The sequence below is a fragment of the Calidris pugnax genome, unplaced genomic scaffold (genome assembly GCF_001431845.1).
Source record: "Calidris pugnax isolate Ruff unplaced genomic scaffold, ASM143184v1 scaffold298, whole genome shotgun sequence".
NCBI lineage: Eukaryota > Metazoa > Chordata > Aves > Charadriiformes > Scolopacidae > Calidris > Calidris pugnax.
Genome location: NW_015091152.1, coordinates 698,499 through 718,848, shown reverse-complemented (window position 1 = coordinate 718,848; position 20,350 = coordinate 698,499). Strand labels below are relative to the sequence as shown.

The 20,350-nt window shown below is 43.1% G+C and overlaps 1 protein-coding gene across 1 annotated transcript in view; it reads right to left on the bottom strand.

The window, feature by feature from the left end:
* Nucleotides 1-20,350, bottom strand: part of BORCS5 (BLOC-1 related complex subunit 5) — an 80,696-nt gene that overhangs the window by 16,386 nt on the left and 43,960 nt on the right. The window contains exon 3 of the mRNA XM_014959268.1: nucleotides 7,323-7,480. Within this exon, the coding sequence (XP_014814754.1) occupies nucleotides 7,323-7,480 (158 nt within the window). The remainder of the gene's footprint in view (nucleotides 1-7,322; nucleotides 7,481-20,350) is intronic.

Here is a 20,350-nt window from a genome sequence, read left to right as displayed (position 1 = left end):
ATGGCATCCAGCACTGCATCAACCTAGTCCCCAGCCAGGCAATGTCTTTCCAAGCTTTCCAGCCCAGGATTCATTCATTCCTGGTGATGGAACAGCTTCCTGCACTTAGAGAGCTCTTTCCCTTTTGTTATGACCTTCAAGGTACCACGTCCTTTAATTTCCACCAGGGAATGTCAGACCTTTTCAGGCTTGTCCCTACCACTGCCTGCACTCCCATGTCTAGCGAGAGGGGTTAAAAGTCTCCTTCTGGGTGGAACAAGATGGTGTTTGATGACCTCTGCAGGCCACATTCCCCAGCACCTTATGCCACTAGGGGACAGGTCCCTCCAATAAAACAAACGCTCCATGTCACAGAAACAACCGGGTTGCGATAAAGGTCAAAAAGGCACAAGGCATTCAGGAAAAATAACCTGAAATTCCTAAATCCCCAAATTGCTAGGCATGTTTTGCTTCACACATGTGGTGACATGAATGGCTGAATCACAATTTATGAGTCTTAAATACACGGGATAAGCTATAATGTGCTTGTATGTAATGCTTGTGTAAAAAAGTGTTTTTCTTGTTAGTCTGTCCAATGCACTAGACTAGTCGCTAATAGAAAATAATGATTTAACTCCTACCCATAATTTTAAACAGCTGAAATATTGGGAGCTGTGGCCTATGTGTGGCTTCTAAAGTTATTTACTTGCCAAATATTAAGGGATGTATTTCTAGACATTGTAACTACATCCTAGAGAAGCCTGTTACAACCACTTTTTGCAGCAAGCTAGGAAAGGGAAAAAAAAAAAACAACGAAACAAAAAAATAAATCAATACACATCTTATTCTGGAATGTACGTTCAAAATAATGAGCTATTCCCATAGAGGAATTTGTAGGTATAAAACAAGCCATATGGCTAACCAATTAATGATATTAATGCCTGCCTGGACAAAAGATGTTTAACTATTAAGAATAGTTAGGAATATAGCAGTCATGTTTATTATATTTGAAAATGGTGGGGGGGTGGGGGGGAGTGAGCCACAGGTGTGCACAAGCTTAGACTGAAATATTTTTAATTTCATTTTGTATTGTAAAAAGTGTTCTGTTTTCAAAGTCATTGTCAGTCTAGGATTTCTGTGGCACTAAATGCTACAGATAACACTGCATCAATATTTGGGTTTAGGGTAAAGCATAAGAGCCCTCCCAATAATCCACTTTCAATTCTATTTTAAGCACAGTTTGTCTAGGAACTACATTTGCCTTTAAGGGTCCACAGGTACTTCAAGTACCATATCTCCTTTGCCAATAGCGGAAATCGAGTAAGAAATGCTGAAGATCTTTTCATTCAAAGCTTCTTTGAAAGAAACTGAGGTTTTTCCTACACAGTTTTGGAAGTGGACAAAATCATGGGCCCTTTCTGAAAATTTAGCTCTGTTCCCCAGCTTTTACCTATTCTACTTGTTTTCCATTCCCTGTTGTTCACCATCCCCTATCAGAAGACTCTCCAAATTCTCTCCCTGCCACCCAAATCAGATAACCTCCACTGGTAAGGTCTTAATTTAAAGTAGCCCACTCACTGCTTCATCTTCTTCTTTCCCCCAAGTCATACCCTTTATTTAGTGCTGGTCAATATTCGCCTTCAAACCAATCTTGACAGAAACCCTCCATTTTACAGATCACAGAACTGAGGCAGACACTCCTGGTGAAAAGAGTATGTGTAGCTCTCAAAACCTCAACAGAAGCTGGAGCTGCTCAGAACTTCAAACTAGTTCTAATGCAGGCCCATAGCAGTGCTGTGGCAGAGTCAGATGTGGGATGCAGCAGGTTAAGACCTCCTGTCTACAGCCAGGACCCCAAACCCACCACAGAAACAAAGGAGAACCGTTGCAGTTGAAGCTCTTTTGTCCTCATGCTGATAGACACTAAAGATTTTGGGTTTGGATTTTTTGGTGTTTTGGTTGCGTTGGTTTTTTTTAACATGCAACACCCAAGAATAGGCAGACCGAGATTGTTTGATCCCTGCTTGTTCACAGTTCACCCCCTTGATATTAAACATGAAGTATCACATTCTCCATAAGGCACGTTGTCAACTCTGTCCCTAGCATTAAACACTTCGTGGCAAAAGCTCCAAGGTGCACACAGACCAGTTTAACCTATTAACTAGCTATAATTGTCTTTTATACCTTAGCATTTTATAACATGTGGTCTACTGGGTTTTAAAAATTACCTTTTTCCTAGCGTACACATATAAGGAGCCCACGTGGGTCCACCAGCAGACAGACAAGATCCCGTTCCCAGACCCATCTGAACAGAATGACCCCAGAAGTTAATAATGTGGTGATTCATCCAATAAGCTAAGAATTTTTGTCCTAAAAAATACCAAAGCGCAGACAAATTACGCAGAAAATGCTGCATACAGGCTTTTTTTCTTGAAAACTGTCACATTTTGTGAGATGCCATAACACTGGATTAACACACACATAAATCCCAAATTGCTGTTCTGTTGTTTTTCAAACTGATAAGGAGAAAAAATTAAAAAGAAATCCTAAATACTTCAGTGGTCCTGGAATTAATGCAGTATTGAAACAGATGGCGAGTCACTTGCCAAAATTAATACGAAACATAATATTTAATGCATAGGGGTTGTTTTACCCTAAAAAGATGCAAGCACATCCTTTTTTTTTTGGCAGTGAAGACAAAGCCTATTGTCATAAAAAATCCCTTCCAAAACCTACAGCTAGGGTACGAGCAAGTGTAACTGCTGAAGGGAGGCAGTTGAGTCAACCACCTTCAACCACATCTTCAATTCTTCAACCCTTCAAGCAGACACTTGGGTAAAGGTATTTCTTCTTGAGCGAGAACAGTCACAGCACCCTGGAAGCTGCACAGCTTCTATGTTTCGGAGCAGACACGGATCCAGCCACACGCTGCAAAGAAATCCTGGCTAAACTGGGAAATGGGGTGGAAAGCAGAGCTAGACTGTTTTGGTCCCCAAAATAAGAGAATGCACAGATGGGTCTACTTAGATCTGCAGTAACTATTTGCCATGCAATGTTTTTGTTTGAATAAGCCTTCGCTTATTCTCTTTCCTATTAAGAACCATTTTAATTCAGGTTGTGCGTCGATTTACAAACCACCACACTCAACTATAAATTATCACGGACCAGTAAATTCACAACAGTCCATTTGAATTTCGCCAGAAACCAGGAAACTTCTGGCCACACAGACAATGAGCAAAGGATATTTGCCCTGGGACATTTTGTCAAGGAAAGACTTCCTAGCTGCAGGCAGTGTGACTGTGGTGCACCGTACAGGAGGACTGTTACTGCCCTGGGTACAGCCAGTGAGAGTCTGAAAAGTGGACATAGCTCAGCCAAAGGGTAGGAAATCCAGCTGGCGTCCAGTCACGAGTGGTGTCCCACAGGGCTTGGTACTGGGGCCAATTCTCTTTAACATCTTTATCAATGATCTGGACGAGGGGATCGAGTGCACCCTCAGCAAATTTGCAGATGACACTGAGCTGGGTGGCAGTGTCGACCTGCTGGAGGGTAGAGAGGCTCTGCAGAGGGATCTGGACAGGCTGGATCGATGGGCTGAGACCAACGGGATGAGGTTCAACAAGGCCAAGTGCTGGGTCCTGCCCTTGGGTCACACCAACCCCCTGCAGCGCTACAGGCTGGGGGCAGAGTGGCTGGAGCTGCCTGGCAGAAAAGGACCTGGGGGTGTTGGTGGCCTGTGGGCTGAACAGGAGCCAGCAGTGTGCCCAGGTGGCCAAGAAGGCCACCAGCATCCTGGCCTGTGTCAGGAACAGCGTGGGGAGTAGGGCCCGAGAGGTGATGGTCCCCCTGTACTGGGCACTGGTGAGGCCTCACCTCGAGGGCTGTGTCCAGTTTTGGGCCCCTCACCACAAAAAAGACCTTGAGGGGCTGGAGCGGGTCCAGAGAAGGGCAACAAAGATGGTGAGGGGTCTGGAGAACAAGTCTTATGAGGAGAGGCTGAGGGAGCTGGGGGTGTTCAGCCTGGAGAAGAGGAGGCTGAGGGGAGACCGTATTGCTCTCTCCAACTCCCTGAAAGGAGGGTGTAGAGAGGTGGGGGTCGGTCTCTTCTCCCAAGTCACAGGCGACAGGACAAGAGGAAATGGCCTCAAGTTACGCCAGGGGAGGTTCAGGCTGGATATTAGGAAAAAATTTTTCACCAAAAGGGTTCTCAGCCATTGGGATGGGCTGCCCAGGGAGGTGGTTGAGGCCCCATCCCTGGAGGTGTTCAAAAGACGGGTTGATGTAGTGCTGGGAGATAGGGTTTAGTGATGGTGATGCTCCTTGTTTGTTGTGTGGGTGTCTATTTTTGTCAGTGAGGTTGACGGTTGGACAAGATGATCTTTGAGGTCCCTTCCAACCCAGAAGATTCTGTGATTGTGTGATTCTGTAAAATCAGGGACTGAAGCTCAGCAGCTTTTTGTAGCAAAGTTAAAAGCACCAGTCACTTGGTAAGCCTGCTATCGGAAAAAAAACACTTCAATGCTTACACTGCTAAAGAAAGGAAAAGGGCAATACAGACTAGCAAAATGAGGAGAAAAGAATTTACTGTCCAGCTTACGCGCACATTATGCTTTTCACAATACACTTCATTTTCTTTGTCATTTTTGCTTTTTACCAACGTTCAAAGCTTTGTCTACACGGTGAGACTAAATCACCGCTGACAAATGGGTGCAGCCAAAGGCAATTCCCTGTGTCCACACTTGTAAGGAGAGACATGCCCTGCTCTGGTTCAGCTGCACCCCTCGTTGTCAGCAACTGTCATCAGCGGGGCGATTTAGTGCGCCAAGGAGAGCCCAAACCATTTGGAAAGAATGATTTAAGCTGAGTGGGTCCCACCCGGCTCCTCCAGAACACACACGCAGAACGGCCAATGCAAGAAAAACATTTAAAAATTATTAGGAAAACGAACAGTAAAAACCCACCAGATCTGGCAGAGGGATTGAAAGCATCTGAAGTTACTTAAGGGCTATGAGCAAAAAAAAAAAAAACCCCAACCCAACTCACTTGTCAGTTGTCCGAGTAACAGAGTCCCCCACTTCTCCTCCACTTGGTCAGAAGGGAGTCTGTGACAAAGAACCTAGTGACAATCTCAGTATCATCATTTTATTTAGATGAAAAAAAAAAAACAACATAAGCCTTATAACGTGGAAGAAAACATCAGCATAGCTGATTTGAAAAGGACTCTGCCACTTGCCCTGTCGAAGGCAAATCCAACTTATGCAAATTGCACTGGTGGAATCTACTATGACTTTAAATCATGTAGATATTCCCTCTCACACTTTAACAGCCAAAAAAATTACAATCTGCTCGGATTAATGCAGTACAGTGTCATTAGACTGGCAATTAAATCCCATTTCTGAGATTGTGTGATCTGAGTCACCAACATCTGCAAATATCTTTACATCTTGTGTAATAGCTGGCCTCAGATCTTGATACTCCAAAGTAAAAAGGCCTTTTTAATGGCTCCCACGTTATTTTGGACTTTTAAGCTGAGTGGGTCCCACCCGGCTCCTCCAGAACACACACGCAGAACGGCCAATGCAAGAAAAACATTTAAAAATTATTAGGAAAACGAACAGTAAAAACCCACCAGATCTGGCAGAGGGATTGAAAGCATCTGAAGTTACTTAAGGGCTATGAGCAAAAAAAAAAAAAACCCCAACCCAACTCACTTGTCAGTTGTCCGAGTAACAGAGTCCCCCACTTCTCCTCCACTTGGTCAGAAGGGAGTCTGTGACAAAGAACCTAGTGACAATCTCAGTATCATCATTTTATTTAGATGAAAAAAAAAAAAAAAAGCCTTATAATGTGGAAGAAAACATCAGCATAGCTGATTTGAAAAGGACTCTGCCACTTGCCCTGTCGAAGGCAAATCCAACTTATGCAAATTGCACTGGTGGAATCTACTATGACTTTAAATCATGTAGATATTCCCTCTCACACTTTAACAGCCAAAAAAATTACAATCTGCTCGGATTAATGCAGTACAGTGTCATTAGACTGGCAATTAAATCCCATTTCTGAGATTGTGTGATCTGAGTCACCAACATCTGCAAATATCTTTACATCTTGTGTAATAGCTGGCCTCAGATCTTGATACTCCAAAGTAAAAAGGCCTTTTTAATGGCTCCCACGTTATTTTGGACTTAAAACTTCATGATGACAGCAGCTTCTCAAAACAGCCAATGAATCAAATTTATTATCCAGTTTGTCATGTGGGATTTTCTTAACTCTAAGCCAATAGAGCAACAACAAATCACGGTCATTGTTTATATTGCATGAATCAAAATTAACCACCTGTTCAAAAATTTTTCTTTTGACATTAAAAAGTAGTCAGTCTCACAGACTTTTGACATACGAAGCATTTACCAGTTCTTCTACACATCTGGAAGTACAGAGAAAACACTCTCGAGTAGCATCTCCTCTCATGCCAGTCTGTCTTGACTTTAAAAAAAAAATAAAATCTGTCAGCCATCCGACTCCTTCCAGCATCAGTAGCTACGCAGGAGAAAGACAATCCAACTGCAGAATGCTCACCCCAGGAATTAATTTCCTTCCCAACAGGATCGTTGAATATTTAAGCAGATTAGTGATTTTCAAATGATGGTTTAGTGGTAAAAACAGCAGTGCCTGAAGATCTTTTTGCCATACAGATCAGAGGGACAGCATGCTATGGACTTTGAAAACACGTCTAGCTCTACAAATCCATTGAAGAAAGAATACTACATTCTCCAACCATAGAAGATAGTAAGGTAACCATTTCTTTCCTTAAATTAGAGCTTAACGATGAGGCATAGTAAAATGTGTGCTATACAGACCTAAATAAGGAATGTTAGTTTAAAAATTCCAGTCATAGAATCATAGAATGGTTTGGGTTGGAAGGGACCTTAAAGATCATCAAGATCAAGGCCCCCTGCCATGGGCAGGGCCACCTCCCACTACAGCAGGTTGCTCAAAGCCCCATCCAGCCCGGTCTTTAACACTTCCAGGGAGGGGGCAATCTTTTACTTCTTCAACAGTTGCTTGCAATACTTGCCATACCAGAGGGGCAGCCACTGTTTACAGCCAGCAATCCCAGGACGTAACCAACAACCACACCACCTACCAGTAACCACAACGAAAGCAGGGAAACTTTGCTTGAAGGATACACCCAACAAAGTTTCTCTACAGGGTTTACTTTGAAGTGGACTGCTGCAAGTGACTCAAGGTCATCTCCAGCAAGCACCTGCATTCAGAGCACGAGATGGCCAAGCCAATGCCCCGAGCCCTTCCCCACCAGAAACGGGCAGGCAGCAAGGCAGTACCTCCTTGATCCGCTTCACGAGCGCGTTCTGATCAAAGGCAACCGCTTCTGCACACTGGTGAAGATGATCTTGGTACCGGAGACACAGCTGCAGCACCTGCTGGGGATCCAGCTTTTCCAGTTTGGTGTTGGTTGGAGAGGTCTGCCCACTGAGGAGTCCTACAAGGCAAAGGAAGGACCAGAGTTAATCTGACCGTTCAATAAAACTAGTTCAGCCGCACGCCGAGAGGCAGCAGAACAGAGCCAGAAGAAAAGCTTTAAGGGGTAATGAAAAACTGATTCAGGGTCTTAGGCTACTAAGTGGACTTTAGCAATGTTAAAGGCTCAAAAGTGGGAAGGGCATGGATTGAAGATTTATGGATGTTTAGGAAAGAACAGTTTGCCATACAGCTTAGCCCTCCTTGATGAACGTGAACGCAGACTAAATGCAGGTCCATAGCACACAGCAGCTTGGTTTTCATCAACACGCTGTATATAGCGAGTCCTGGTTCTGCTCCTCCACAAACAATCCTAAACTGTGAAAAATGAACCCCCCTCCTCATTTACGTATGACGGAAGGGGAAGAAGTTGAGATCTGCATTCCCACATGGGCATGGAACTCAAGCAATTTTCACTAGAATGATGCTGTCAAAACCAGAGCTCTAAAAATTCACTGGTCCCCCAAAACGACCCCCCTAAGGTAAATTATTAGGGGTGAAATCTCCATGTTTTGCCTACCTTGCCTTTTTTAAAAGCTTCAGAATACTTTCATCTTCTAAGATTTTTTCTTTACATTCTCAAAGACCAGCAATATACTTCTTTTTATTTTTTCTTACTATGGAATTAAGATCCTTACCTACTCACATGACCAAGTTTCACAAAAAGCTCACAAAAAAACCCCCCAAAATTAAAATTGGGACACTGGTAATATCCAGAGGAGAAAAAATGTCCCGAGACATTTCTCCTGCCCGTTGTGTGTTGCCCACATAGCACAACTTGAGAACCTTTGCTGAGCTCAAGCATACGTGTGCCATACTGACCGCTTTCCCCAAAACTGCTGGAAAAAATGATGTTAAACTCTTAAGGCCACCCAGTTTTTGTCCATTCCACTTACTTACTTTCATTTCATTTTGCTTCAGCATTAGCACAACTTTTTTCTTGTTGGGACACCACGTGTGACAAATAGCACATACACACAATCTGCTTTTCCCAAAGCATCCATCAAGCTACGTAAACTGAATTCAGTGACTGCATGCATGTGCCCATAGGGACTCTCAGTTTACAGACAGGAAAAGACATTAAAACAGCAGATGTAAGCAAATATCACACTAAACAATTAAAAAGTAATAAATGCCAGTTATTTGGATTGGAAAAGTTCTTCTAAGAATGCACCTCAGTGGGAAATGGAAACTATTCTGGATGGCCCCCATGCCTATTGGAAGCTACAGCTGGTGACATCGAGTTCTTGCCAAAACACAAGAGCAAGATAGAAACCAAGACGTAAGTCAGAAGCATCTTATGAATTTAAGAAAGTTAAAACTCTTTGAAAACATTTGTAGACAGAAATGAAAACAAAACTATGACACTAACTTCATTGGGTATGACAAATGAGGTTTACTTCTCATCGACACTCAATGTTTTAATCTCTTAGGATGTTCTCAATTACCCTTCGCACAAAACCTTTCATTTGGGCTGACTTGTTGCCCACCACAAGTTGTGCTGCCTGAGTCAAGGTCAGGAGAGGAAACAGACACTTCAACATTTAGCCTCAAACCCCCATCAGCAATAGTGAAATTATTTGTTATGTTTTAGAAACAATCTCAAACAAAATCTTAGGTCCAGCAATAACAGTTGCAAACGTTTCAAGCCTACTTTCAGCCGATGTGCAAAACTTTCATGGGAGTAAACCCACTGAAAGAAATCAGGCTTTTTTAAAATGGATACATTACATGTTCTAGTGCCTCATCCTTAATTCTGATCTTCTGTAGAACTTATCTTGTCAGCATAAATGTTCGAGTAATGTTGGCAACTTTTAAGATGTTGAATGTTCACATCGGAATGAAGAGTTCACCATACACCCGAGGCGGTTATCCTGTTTCTGCACCCATCAAATGCATGATGCTATCAACCAACTACTTTTTTTTTTATTACTAATCTCTCACCAACTTCAAGAGGAGGAAGAAAATTAGACTCTATTTACGAGATTTAATTAACGTGAAGAGTGTATTTTGGCCAACTTACACTGCTTATGAGAATTTTGAAGCAGAATAGGCCAAGGACTGTAAAAGGAGCTATAAAGGAACATGCTACTCAAACTTATCTAATGTACTTACAACCTTGTACAGGTTACATAATGCTAAACGCAAAATTAATAAACTGTAAGGAGCCTCTAATTCACTATCCAGAAAAACATAAGCTCAATTGAAGGGAGACATTAACTGTTCAGCTGGAATTCCTTTAGAAGAAGGCAGAGGTGGAAATACAATCCTTCACAACTGTCTGGAGTAACAATAAAAAAACCAACAGACAGCATATGACACTTAAAGATAGACTGTGGTATTATTTTGGGTGATGCCAAAGGAATTAGATTCTCCGGAGACCTCTAGGCTCATGCTGACAATGCCAGAGAACAATTCAGCTTAAGAGTTTCAACCTGCAAGAAAGGAAAAAATAAACAACAGCATGAAGAAGGCCATGCAGCCTTCCCCCTGGCAGAAATTCCCATTGTCAAAAAGTCGATCCACTGTTTTTTTGTTGTTCACAGTAACTACTTTCTACTCACACTGTAAGTATTACCATTTTCTTAACATTAACATGCCCCTCTGCTCCACTCTTATGAGACCCCACTTGGAGGTACGGCATCCAGCTCTGGAGCCCTCAGCACAAGACATGGACCTGTGAAAGGGGGACCTGAGGGGGGCCACGAAAATGGTCAGAGGGCTGGAACATCTCTCCTATGAGAGCAGGCTGAGAGAGTTGGGGCTGGTCAGCCTGGAGAAGAGGAGGCTCCGGAGGGACCATATTGTGGCCTTTCAGCACCTAAGGGGGCTTGTAAAAAAGACAGAGAGAGACTTTTTAGCAAGGCCTGTAAGGGGCAATGGTTTTAAACTGAAAGTGGACAAGTCTAGATTGGACATAAGGAAGAAATGTTTTACAATGAGGGTGGTGAGACACTGGAATAGGTTGTCCTAAGAAGTTGTAGATGGCCCATCCTTGGAGGCGTTCAAGGCCAGGCTGGATAGGGCTTTGAGCAACCTGGTCAGGTGGGAGGTGTCCCTGTCCAGACTAGATGATCTTTAAAGACCCCTTCCAACCCAAACCATTCTGTGAATCTATGATTTTTAACTCGGTAGCTTTGCTCCAAAAGAGCAGAGGGCAAGACTAAGAGAGTCCGCAACCACTCAGATCCCAGAGACATTTTAACAGGGAAGCCCAGGGGGTAGAAAAAGAGAGATGCAAGGCTGGAAAGGATCCCCCTGTGCCACGGAACCCAGATCTCTTCCCAGCAGCAGGCAGTGAGCCCAAACAGGTTTAACACAATACCTCCTCCATGAGCTCTGCACTTGAGACAGCAGGATATTTCTCCATACCCGTGAAAAACTTCGAGACCCACAGGAAAAACCCTGAACCAAAAATGAGATACAGAAAAGGGTAGGGGTTTAAAAACAAACAAAAAAAGGTGTCGCTGATGTCCTTTGTTCCTATACTAACAGGAAGCTGAGGAGATATCTAAGAGCCTCTAGCAGTTGGGCACTGAGAAAGCTACATTTTTAGAGCAGAGGGGTGGCCAGGAGTGCAAACCTCCAGGCGTTATTAAACAACTCTCCTCTTGAAAATCACTGCTGCCTTCTTAAAGCCTTGTCCCACACTTTGAACTCTCCACTGTACAGGGCCTCCCTCAGAGACTGGTCTACACGTGGTTTGTAAGAGGATATGAGATCATATTTGTTGCAAGAGAATATTTATTAGGTCACTCCTGAAAGTGCCAGAAGGGGGAGAGAACTGAGGTCACCGAGTGGTGCAGCCTCACTCCCAAAACAGCCAGAGTTTGAACCTGGTCACAGCACATCTCAGAGCAACTCCCTGCTGAGCTACCACCTCTTCTTCACCGAGGAAAGGGTGTTCCTGGGATTTCATCTGTGTCATTATTACTTCCTGCCACCCAAGAGCAGGGTTCTGCTCTTAAATGAGAAGAAAAGAGCATCTAAAGTTCTAATTTCTTATTAAATTGAACAATCTTTTTTTTTTCAAGCTGCTGGTTCTCTTCCAAAGAAGGAAGCAAGCATCTTTGCACTGTTTGAAACCTCGAGAAGAGACTGCTTGGCACACGAGCGATGCAACGTACCCCAAGGTGATACAGCATGGAGGCTTGGGGAAAACAGGGAAACAGGAGAAGGACTGCTGCAGAGCTTCAGCGCCTGAACCAAAAATGCTTTGGCAACTGCCAAACGTGCAGAGTCTTGGCTATCAAATTACACCATAAAACAATTAAGAAGACAGACCGTATTGTGTGCCTGACACGAAGAAGGGAAGTCAAGATCTCCCACCCACTCTGGATACATCCGATCAGTGACCAGCACGCTCATGAAGGTGATAAACAGCAACCGGGACAAAGAAAGATTCACGTTCCAGCTCCTAGTGGTGCTTTAAAAAAAAAACAAACCACCAACCCAATACACCAAGTATGTCGTGCAGAGAGAAATATCATATATCACTACAAGGCTAGCTGACCCACAGACTTGACAAATCTGTTATTGTTTCCATATTTCTTGGCAAAGCAGAGGCATGTTAAAACCATTTTCTTCCTACTTAGTCATCTCCTTGTTGGTTCCAGATCAACATACACTTCCAACAAATCACATCCTACTGAGCAGAAGAAAGCTGTTAGTTTAAAAAGCATTTTTATGACTAGAAGTGAAGCTCTTGAAAAAATGCTTTACATGCTATACCGATTCTACATATATACAGAACATAGTAACCCACCATGGTTGTGTTCTGCTGCTTTAATGGACAATCCTAACAGCAACTTGAGTGCTTTCCAACCTGAAAGTCTTAATATTTCTTTCTGACTTCTGTATTTCCACTTGTCAATCCCCTTTTCAACCAGTAACAGCAGACATTACAAAGAGAAAACCAATAGGTCCACAGTTGTTAATTTATTATTACAGTCAGCAAATCACATGATGCCGTGGTCTTGTTACTGATTTTAAGGCCAGGAAAGGTTGCTGTCATCAGCTAACCAATCTTTCTGTGGAATATAACAGAGGACTTTAAAAGTAACTCCTTATTTAACCAGACCAGAAGTCTACCTTGCCTAGAATACCGCTCCCAACATTTGACAACATTTAGAAAACAACATCTTCATCAGTTCTTCTTCCTCTTCCACAACCTTTCTGCCTCCAAAAGTTATTAATAAAAGTTTCAGGCACAAAATACTGTGCTCAGTGAAGCTATGATACTTGAATTTCACTGACGCTTTTTGAAAGGTATATATTTGCCTCCAAAATATCCTGCGGCAATAAGTAAGATGCTTATTTATGTAATGCATGAAGAAAACTCTTTACACTTGCTTCTCTGTAGTTGTTGCGCTGCGATGCACCAGAAATCTATAGAGCAGGGTGTACTTTATCCCATTCACCCTTCCAAGCTCAAGAACCCCACCGATCAGTCTCTTCTCCCACTTTATTTCTCTGATTACCTCTGTAACACCTTCCAACATCTCTAACACGAGGCCCCACTTCCCTCTTTAAAAGCCAAGTCAATTCTTCTACGATGTATAATGGTTACACCTCCAGCGATCCAGTTGCTTCTCTAATTGCTGCCCCTTTGCTGGACCTACCAACCAGGAACACCCTTCTGAAGAGCACCCATGGCAGCCCATTGTAGGTGTCATCACCTCTTGTCCCGAGAGCAAAGTGAAATGAGGCAACAGATTACACACCACAATTAGCAATTGCGTGTCAGCTTTACAGAGGCGTTCCCAGTTCTGGTACCTGTTTATGGAGGTTCATTACTGTGTGAGATACCATTTTTTCTAAAACCTCTTCTGTGAACACGTTCTCATTCATCCTTGTAAAGAATGACGTACTTCTTTTGCAGCAGACGCTCATTCAACTAATTGATTTGGCTTTTCTATAGACAATCCCACGGAGTCTTCAGCAAGCTTCTGGAGAATCTAAAAAGCTTTTATGCTTTTCACTGAATTTCACTGAATTTTTAGAGTTGGAAGGGACCATAGAAATCATCTAGTCCAACTCCCCTGCTGAAGCAGGATTGCCTAGAGCTTGTCAGAGCATGTTACTCAGGAGCATCCAGGCGGGCCTTGAAGATCTCCAGAGAAGGGGACTCCACACCCTCCCTGGGCAGCCTCTTCCAGGGCTCTGCCACCCTCACCGTGAAAAAGTTCTTCCTCATATTTACGTGGAACCTCTTATGTTCCCACTTGGGCCCGTTGCCCCTTGTCCTCTCACTGGGAACCACTGAAAAGAGTCTGGCTCCCTCCTCCTTCAACGCACCCTTGAGATCCTTGTCAGCATTAATAAGGTCTCCCCTCAGCCTTCTCTTCTCCAGACTAAAGAGTCCCAGCTCTCTCAGTCTTTCTTCATCAGGGAGATGGTCCACTCCTTGAAACATCTTTGTAGCCCTTCGCTGGACTCTCTCCAGCAGTTCCCTGTCCCCTTGAACTGGGGAGCCCAGCACTGGAGGCAGGATTCCAGTTGTGGCCTCCCCAGTGCAGAGCAGAGGGGCAGAATGACCTCCCTTGACCTGCTGGCCACACTCTTCCCTACGCAGCCCAGGATCCCATTGGCCTCTTGGCCACAAGAGCACCCTGCTTGCTCATTGTCATTTTGCTGTCCACCACTTTTATTAAGTACATGCTAGTAGAAAGCTGTTTTCAAGGAATTTCTCCTCCTGAGTCCTGACAATTTCCTATCTGACCTAGAGCTCGTGATCTTTTCTCTCCTAACACAGGTTTCTTTTTGCCTTTTTGTGTATGTGGATAACTTTTCGTCTACAGCTCCCTTCACACAGCGTTAACTACACCGTTTTCCCCTCTCCCACCCTTCAAAATCACCTGTGCTGTCAGCAACTTGCCTTATTTCAGCTGTTCCCAACTTCTCCTCTAACTGCCCTCATTTTTTTATGACACTCTTCTTCATAAATTTCATCCAAGACAGTAACATTTTTTCAGCTCGTCTATTCCTCATTGAATTTGAGTAGACTATGGCTACTATTAATATAATAGCATTGAGTCATTTAATTTACCCTCATTAAGTTAGCTTCAGTTTTAGCTTAAAAAGCACTAGCGTTTTTCAAGTCTCCAGGAATTTTCCTGTGTTCCAAGAGCATTTAAAAATTATATTCCCCACAACTCACCTCATCAAGCATTTCTAAAGCTCTTGGGTAGAAGCTACCCAGTCTGGCCAGCTTCTTAAATAAGGTCTGGCCTCGGTGGCCACAAGTTAACTATTATAGTTGCCTTTCTTGTTGCTATTTGCATGGGGAGATTGTTTTGTCAGTACCTTCAGGCATCCCAAGTACCAAAAAAAGATCCACACAAGAAAAGGATTAAATAACATCCCTAAAGACCAAGTCTTCCTTCTTGACCGTTATGGCTCGCACCAGTTTGGAGGCAGCTCATTCCAATGCAGGACGTCTTTATATGACCCATGGAAAAGAAATAATTGCACGTGTATGTGCAGCAGAAAAAAAGGTATTAAAATACTTCCAAACAGATAAGGCAATCAGATTTACAGGGCTCTTATTGACCAAAAGTTTTGAATTTTAATTGGGTGCTTCCTCGCTCATTGTTGAAAACTAAGAAAGGACTACATTTTCAGCAAGGGCAGAAGAGTCAAGATAGCTTTTGGGGAGGGGGGGTTTGTTTTGCTATGGATTTTTTTTGTGGTTTGGGGTTTTTTTGTTGGTTTTGGTTGGTTGGTTGGTTTTTCCTAACCTCAGTGAGGAAACATCAAAATTTATACACTCAAATTTGGAAACCCAGGCCACCCTTAAGAAAAGGGCATACACCATAGAAGTAGTAAAATTCAACTGTAACGAAACTAAAGAAAATAAAAATAAAATCATTGCTACTCACCCAGAAATCTTTAAGCTCAAACGTGGATGACCACATGATTTTTTTTTCACAGACCAGTTTGTTTTCTAAAAAATCTCACTGATAAAACACCTTGTAATAAAATACGTATTCACTCCAAGACAAAAGTTGCCTTTGTTGAATGTGTATTTTCAATTCCTTTGAACTTTAATGGGGGAACACAATGACTGTAGGCAAACTGAATAGCTATTATGTGAGCAAAGAACACATTTGTATTGTGGCAAGGAATGTTGGCTGTAACAGCAGATTTTCTCTCTACTTTGGAGTCGGCACCATGTGATCCTTTACTTCTGCATGGGTGACAGATGGGCTGAAGACTCTCATCTTGTCACATCGTTTAGCAGGCAACTTTTCTGACCGCAGAGCTCAAATATGCTCTCAGGATGAATACTGCACCTTGGCCTCCTAACGCAGTTTAACCTATTGCCTGTGAGACATTTACTTACCCAGATATATAAATCATCTCCCCTTTCCTTCCTCCACCATTTGTCTCAAAAAACAAACATTGAGAAGATTCGAGACATTCAGGCTTCTACAAAAACATAGTTTGCTACAATTCCAAGACAAAACCCCCACACTTTCAGGTTTTTCTACCTATTAAGGTCACTTAACTTATGTTAGCAGAAATTGTGATTCAGAGGGGGGGGTTGTTGTTATCATCATCATTATTATTATTATTACACTAAAAGAGTATTTGTTTGTGATATTTCTGCTTTCCTTTTGAGCCTCATTTTTGCTTAGGACCAGATCCTGCAAAGATTTCTATACATCATTAAAGCTTTTTCCTTTCACGTAAGGATGGCTATACATACTCAGTAAGTGTGCACACCATTTTTTGCACCACTAAGCTTGCAGCTTCTCTGATGGGATGACTTTTGCCCCGTGCTTTGTATGACCTGTGCAGCAGTTAGCACAATGGAGCCTGATCATGACCAGGACTTTGAAGACTGTTACAAACCACAAGTGTCTCAGTTAGAAAAAAAAAAAATTCTAAATAAAAATTTCCATTTGAAAAGAAATACTTCCTCATTTGCAGCCAAGATCCTATCCCACTGATCCCCCCCAGGGTCCATCTCCCCACTGATTTTTCACTTCTAGAGCACAGAAGTACTAGGGACAAGAAGTGGGTTTGACCGCGCAGTTGCAATGTTGCGTGGCCAACTTCCTGCAACACACCCCAAAGTATAAAAATAGGCAGAAGACTGAAAAAATGGATGGGGTGGTTCAGAGGGAAGCAAGAGACGATGGTCCTGTGTCATGCAATAACTTTTATTTATTTATTTCAAAAAAACCTCTTGGAGAGACCCAAGACCTACTGCCATTTGACTGCTTACGCACGTGATACCCGCAGGGTACAACTGACCCCGTTACCCTAAGTGCTCTGCAAACCAAGAGGCCAGAAGACAAACGTCATTTTAGAAGATGAGGAATTGAGGCGCCAGGAGATTAAATTATTTATCTGAGACCACATGGAAACTGCTGTCCCTCGGCCTAATGACTTCACTGCCAGAACATCCCTTCCTCCCCTTCTCCCACCCTCAAATACCAAACGCCATCAGGGCAGGAGGCAGGGGAGCCTGCTTTCCTACATCACCATCAGCACGGAGCATCGACACGGGCTCTCCCACACACATTCCCAGGCATCTAATAAAGGTTCATAAGACAACCAGAGCCAAATCAACAGCTTCTTCCCTCCGACGCCCACATATATGCTCCACAAAAGGGAAGGTCCAACTCCCATCTTCCTTATCATGTGTCTCACCACAGCTCTTGCACAGAAAACGATTCACTTCACTAAAACCAGAGCAAACTAATCCAGTGGTTTTCTTTTTCCTCTAGGGTAGCAAAAGGAATCACAGCACCAGGAAATCAAAAACTAGAGCTAGTCCCAGGAGAGAGGGAAGGGAAGGGAAGGAAAAGACAGAGAGGGACATCTCTGTTTTTAGCAACAGCAAATTGCCACTTCAGGGTTTTTATGCCTCCAAAGCACTGAGAGTTTGAACTTTACCTGTTCACCAATCTTCCTTGAAATAATAGGACCTTAACTACCTCTCGCACCTCCCTCCCACTGCAAAGTTTGGTTGAAATTTGCCAGCTGACGCCAAGTTTTCTAGGCTGTACATGGATGAGAAAAGGGACAGCAGGGACAAATTAACTCTTTTTTTTTAAAAATAAAATAATAAAAAAGACCCAACAAAAATCTACAAGCTAAAACTCATTTAGTTGATTCTCTTACTAGTAACAAAGATTAGCCTCACAGCAATCTTTATTTTATTTTAGGCAAAAGTGCATGGATATTCACCCACCAGACATAGCACACACTAGCAGGAAAAAAAAAAAAAAACAAAAAACCCCACACTCAAAAACCAGTGTTCAGTGGCTTAGAGGAAAGGTGGCATCTTTCTCTCTACAACTACTTGAAAGGAACTGTAGAGAGGTTGGTGCTGGTCTCTTCTCACAGGTAATCAGTGACAGAACAAGAGGGAACGGCTTCAAGCTCCAACAGGGGAGGTTTAGACTGGACATTAGGAAGGAATTTTTCACCGAAAGAGTGGTCGGGCATTGGAACAGGCTGCCCAGGGAGGGGGTGGAGTCCCCATCCCTGGATGTGTTTAAGAGTTGTTTAGATGCGTGTTGGGGGATATGGTGTAGGGGAGAACTTTGTAGAGTAGGGGAGATGGTTGGACTCGATGATCCCAAGGGTCTCTTCCAACCTGAACGATTCTATGATTCTAAAGTCACCTCTGAGCACCAGGGCACCCACGTGAAGTTGGGGCACGTTTGCTGTTCTGCACTGACCACACACACTAACCCCCAGTAAATTCAGGGGGGGCAGAGTACCCTGCGCCGCTTTTACGAAGAGGCAAAAGCACACCCAGGCAATTAGTACAGCGTCGCTGAAGTGCTGCCAGCCTGAGTTCACCAGCTAGTTTTCTCCACAGTAACTTGCTCATAGGAAAGATGATTTAAGGCAAAATGCCCAGGCGCTTCGGGCTCGCAGATTACATCTACGACATGCCTGTAACTGAGGTGTGCTTCTTCAACAAGTAACATCTTTTATTAGATTAACCGATATTGCTGTCTGGTGGTTTTCTCCAAACTTTCAGGCACTTTCTTCAGTTCAGATGTCAACTTGAGAGTTTTCTGTTTGCAATTTATTGCCACGGCATGGCACAGAGCGAGACTGATGAACAGGCCATTTACTTCCAGATTCAGCATCTCCAAAACTTCAGTTTTCCAGAGATGGAGAAAACCGTTTTAGAAGTGGCAGAAAACATTTTAAAGGTAGCTTAGCTTAAAGAGTTCCTTTTAAATAAGTAACAGGATCTGTTGATGAAACTTTTTATCGACGCTTTATAATCGCAAACAAAGCACTGGGCTGATTCTGGTATTTTAATTTTAACTTGGATAATATTTATTTCTTCTCTGAAGGCTTTATCAGCATGACTTGGAAGGGCTGCACTACTCAGGAGTAGCAAAGTCCAAGCGGGGCTGATGAAACTTTTTAAATGATACAACTCATAATTACATAGCTCATACATCATATAACTTCACAGAAATTACGTTAATTGCTCCTTACTGGACTGTTTTCTTTATTACAGTAAGTGGTTATCTCCTAGCAAGTCAAACTGAGTAAAGGAGAGAGAGGGTCTACCCACTGCATTTCTCCAGTACAAAATGAGAAAGCATCACTTTGGGAACCTGGGTGCCTTCAGACAATTAAATTTCTTTCCTTGGCAGCCACATTGCCCGAACAGCACAAAATTATTCAGGAAGAGCCATTTTCTATTTAAATGATCCTACCCCATCTGACATTTCTTCTGTGAACGCCTGCTGCTGAACTCTGAACCAACACTTTCATCCCTGCCTTAGCTCTCCAACTTCTACTTAAATCTTTGGGTTTTGTTCCTACCTTCCTAATTGAAGTTAGCCAAACTCAAGCACTGATGTACTTCTCTGTCTCTTCGATTCTTTTCCCACATCCGTTAGAACCAATTTTAGAAGTAACTCAAGGGATACAATGGATGTCATTTTCCCAGCAGTACTGGTATCTAAATAACTATTGCTGTTCCCAGCATTGTATTACAAAAGAAGGGTACTTTCCCTGGCCAGAAGGAAACATGGAGCTGGCATGAAATTATAACAACTAAATTTAGGATATTGAAATTACTCAAAGGTTGAGTTAGGGAGAGAAGGAGGCGACAATACACACACTATTTACTTTTGACAGTGTATTTAATAAACTAATCACTCAGCTTTGCAGGGCTTATTAGGGCACCTAAAACATTCAACAGTTACGCAGAAGTAAGTGGCCTGCTGTGCTCTGTATTACCTCCACGTTTATCATCTCCTGTCAAATACTGTCAAGTGGCAAAGTGCCTTGAAGAAAGACAAAGCACAATAAAGAATCCCTACCATGAAGTGTTTCAAAATCCCCGGGGGTGGGGTGGGGGGAAAATCAAGCAAATTGCACCTCTTCTGTAGTAGACAGTTTACATTCCCTTTGCACTTCAGTAAATAAACTTGCTAGTAAAACATTATGAAAGAGGATCACCTTACTGTTAAAATAAGCTGCTACTTAAGCAAGCTTTGAATAACTAATGATAACGTTTGTGTGATCGTGTCTTTATAGGCAACCCGTAGGTAATGGTATTCCAGGAGTACTGCCATTAACAGTTAGGACAAGGAATGGCCCAGGGTTAGTGAGCCTGGGAGCTTCTTGAGCCCTGGCTCCCCACGCTGGAAGACAATGACCCGAGTCCCAGCGTGGCCATCAGCCTGGGGAGACACATCTCGGAGCCAGCCCCGACAACTTCCACATTCCAGCTCCACCAAGCACATGCGTCACTCCCTCTGTGGTTACAGATACCCAGAATATAACAATTCTTTTCTCCCTCCACTTAATCCCCCACCCCCCAAACACTGCAGCTGTA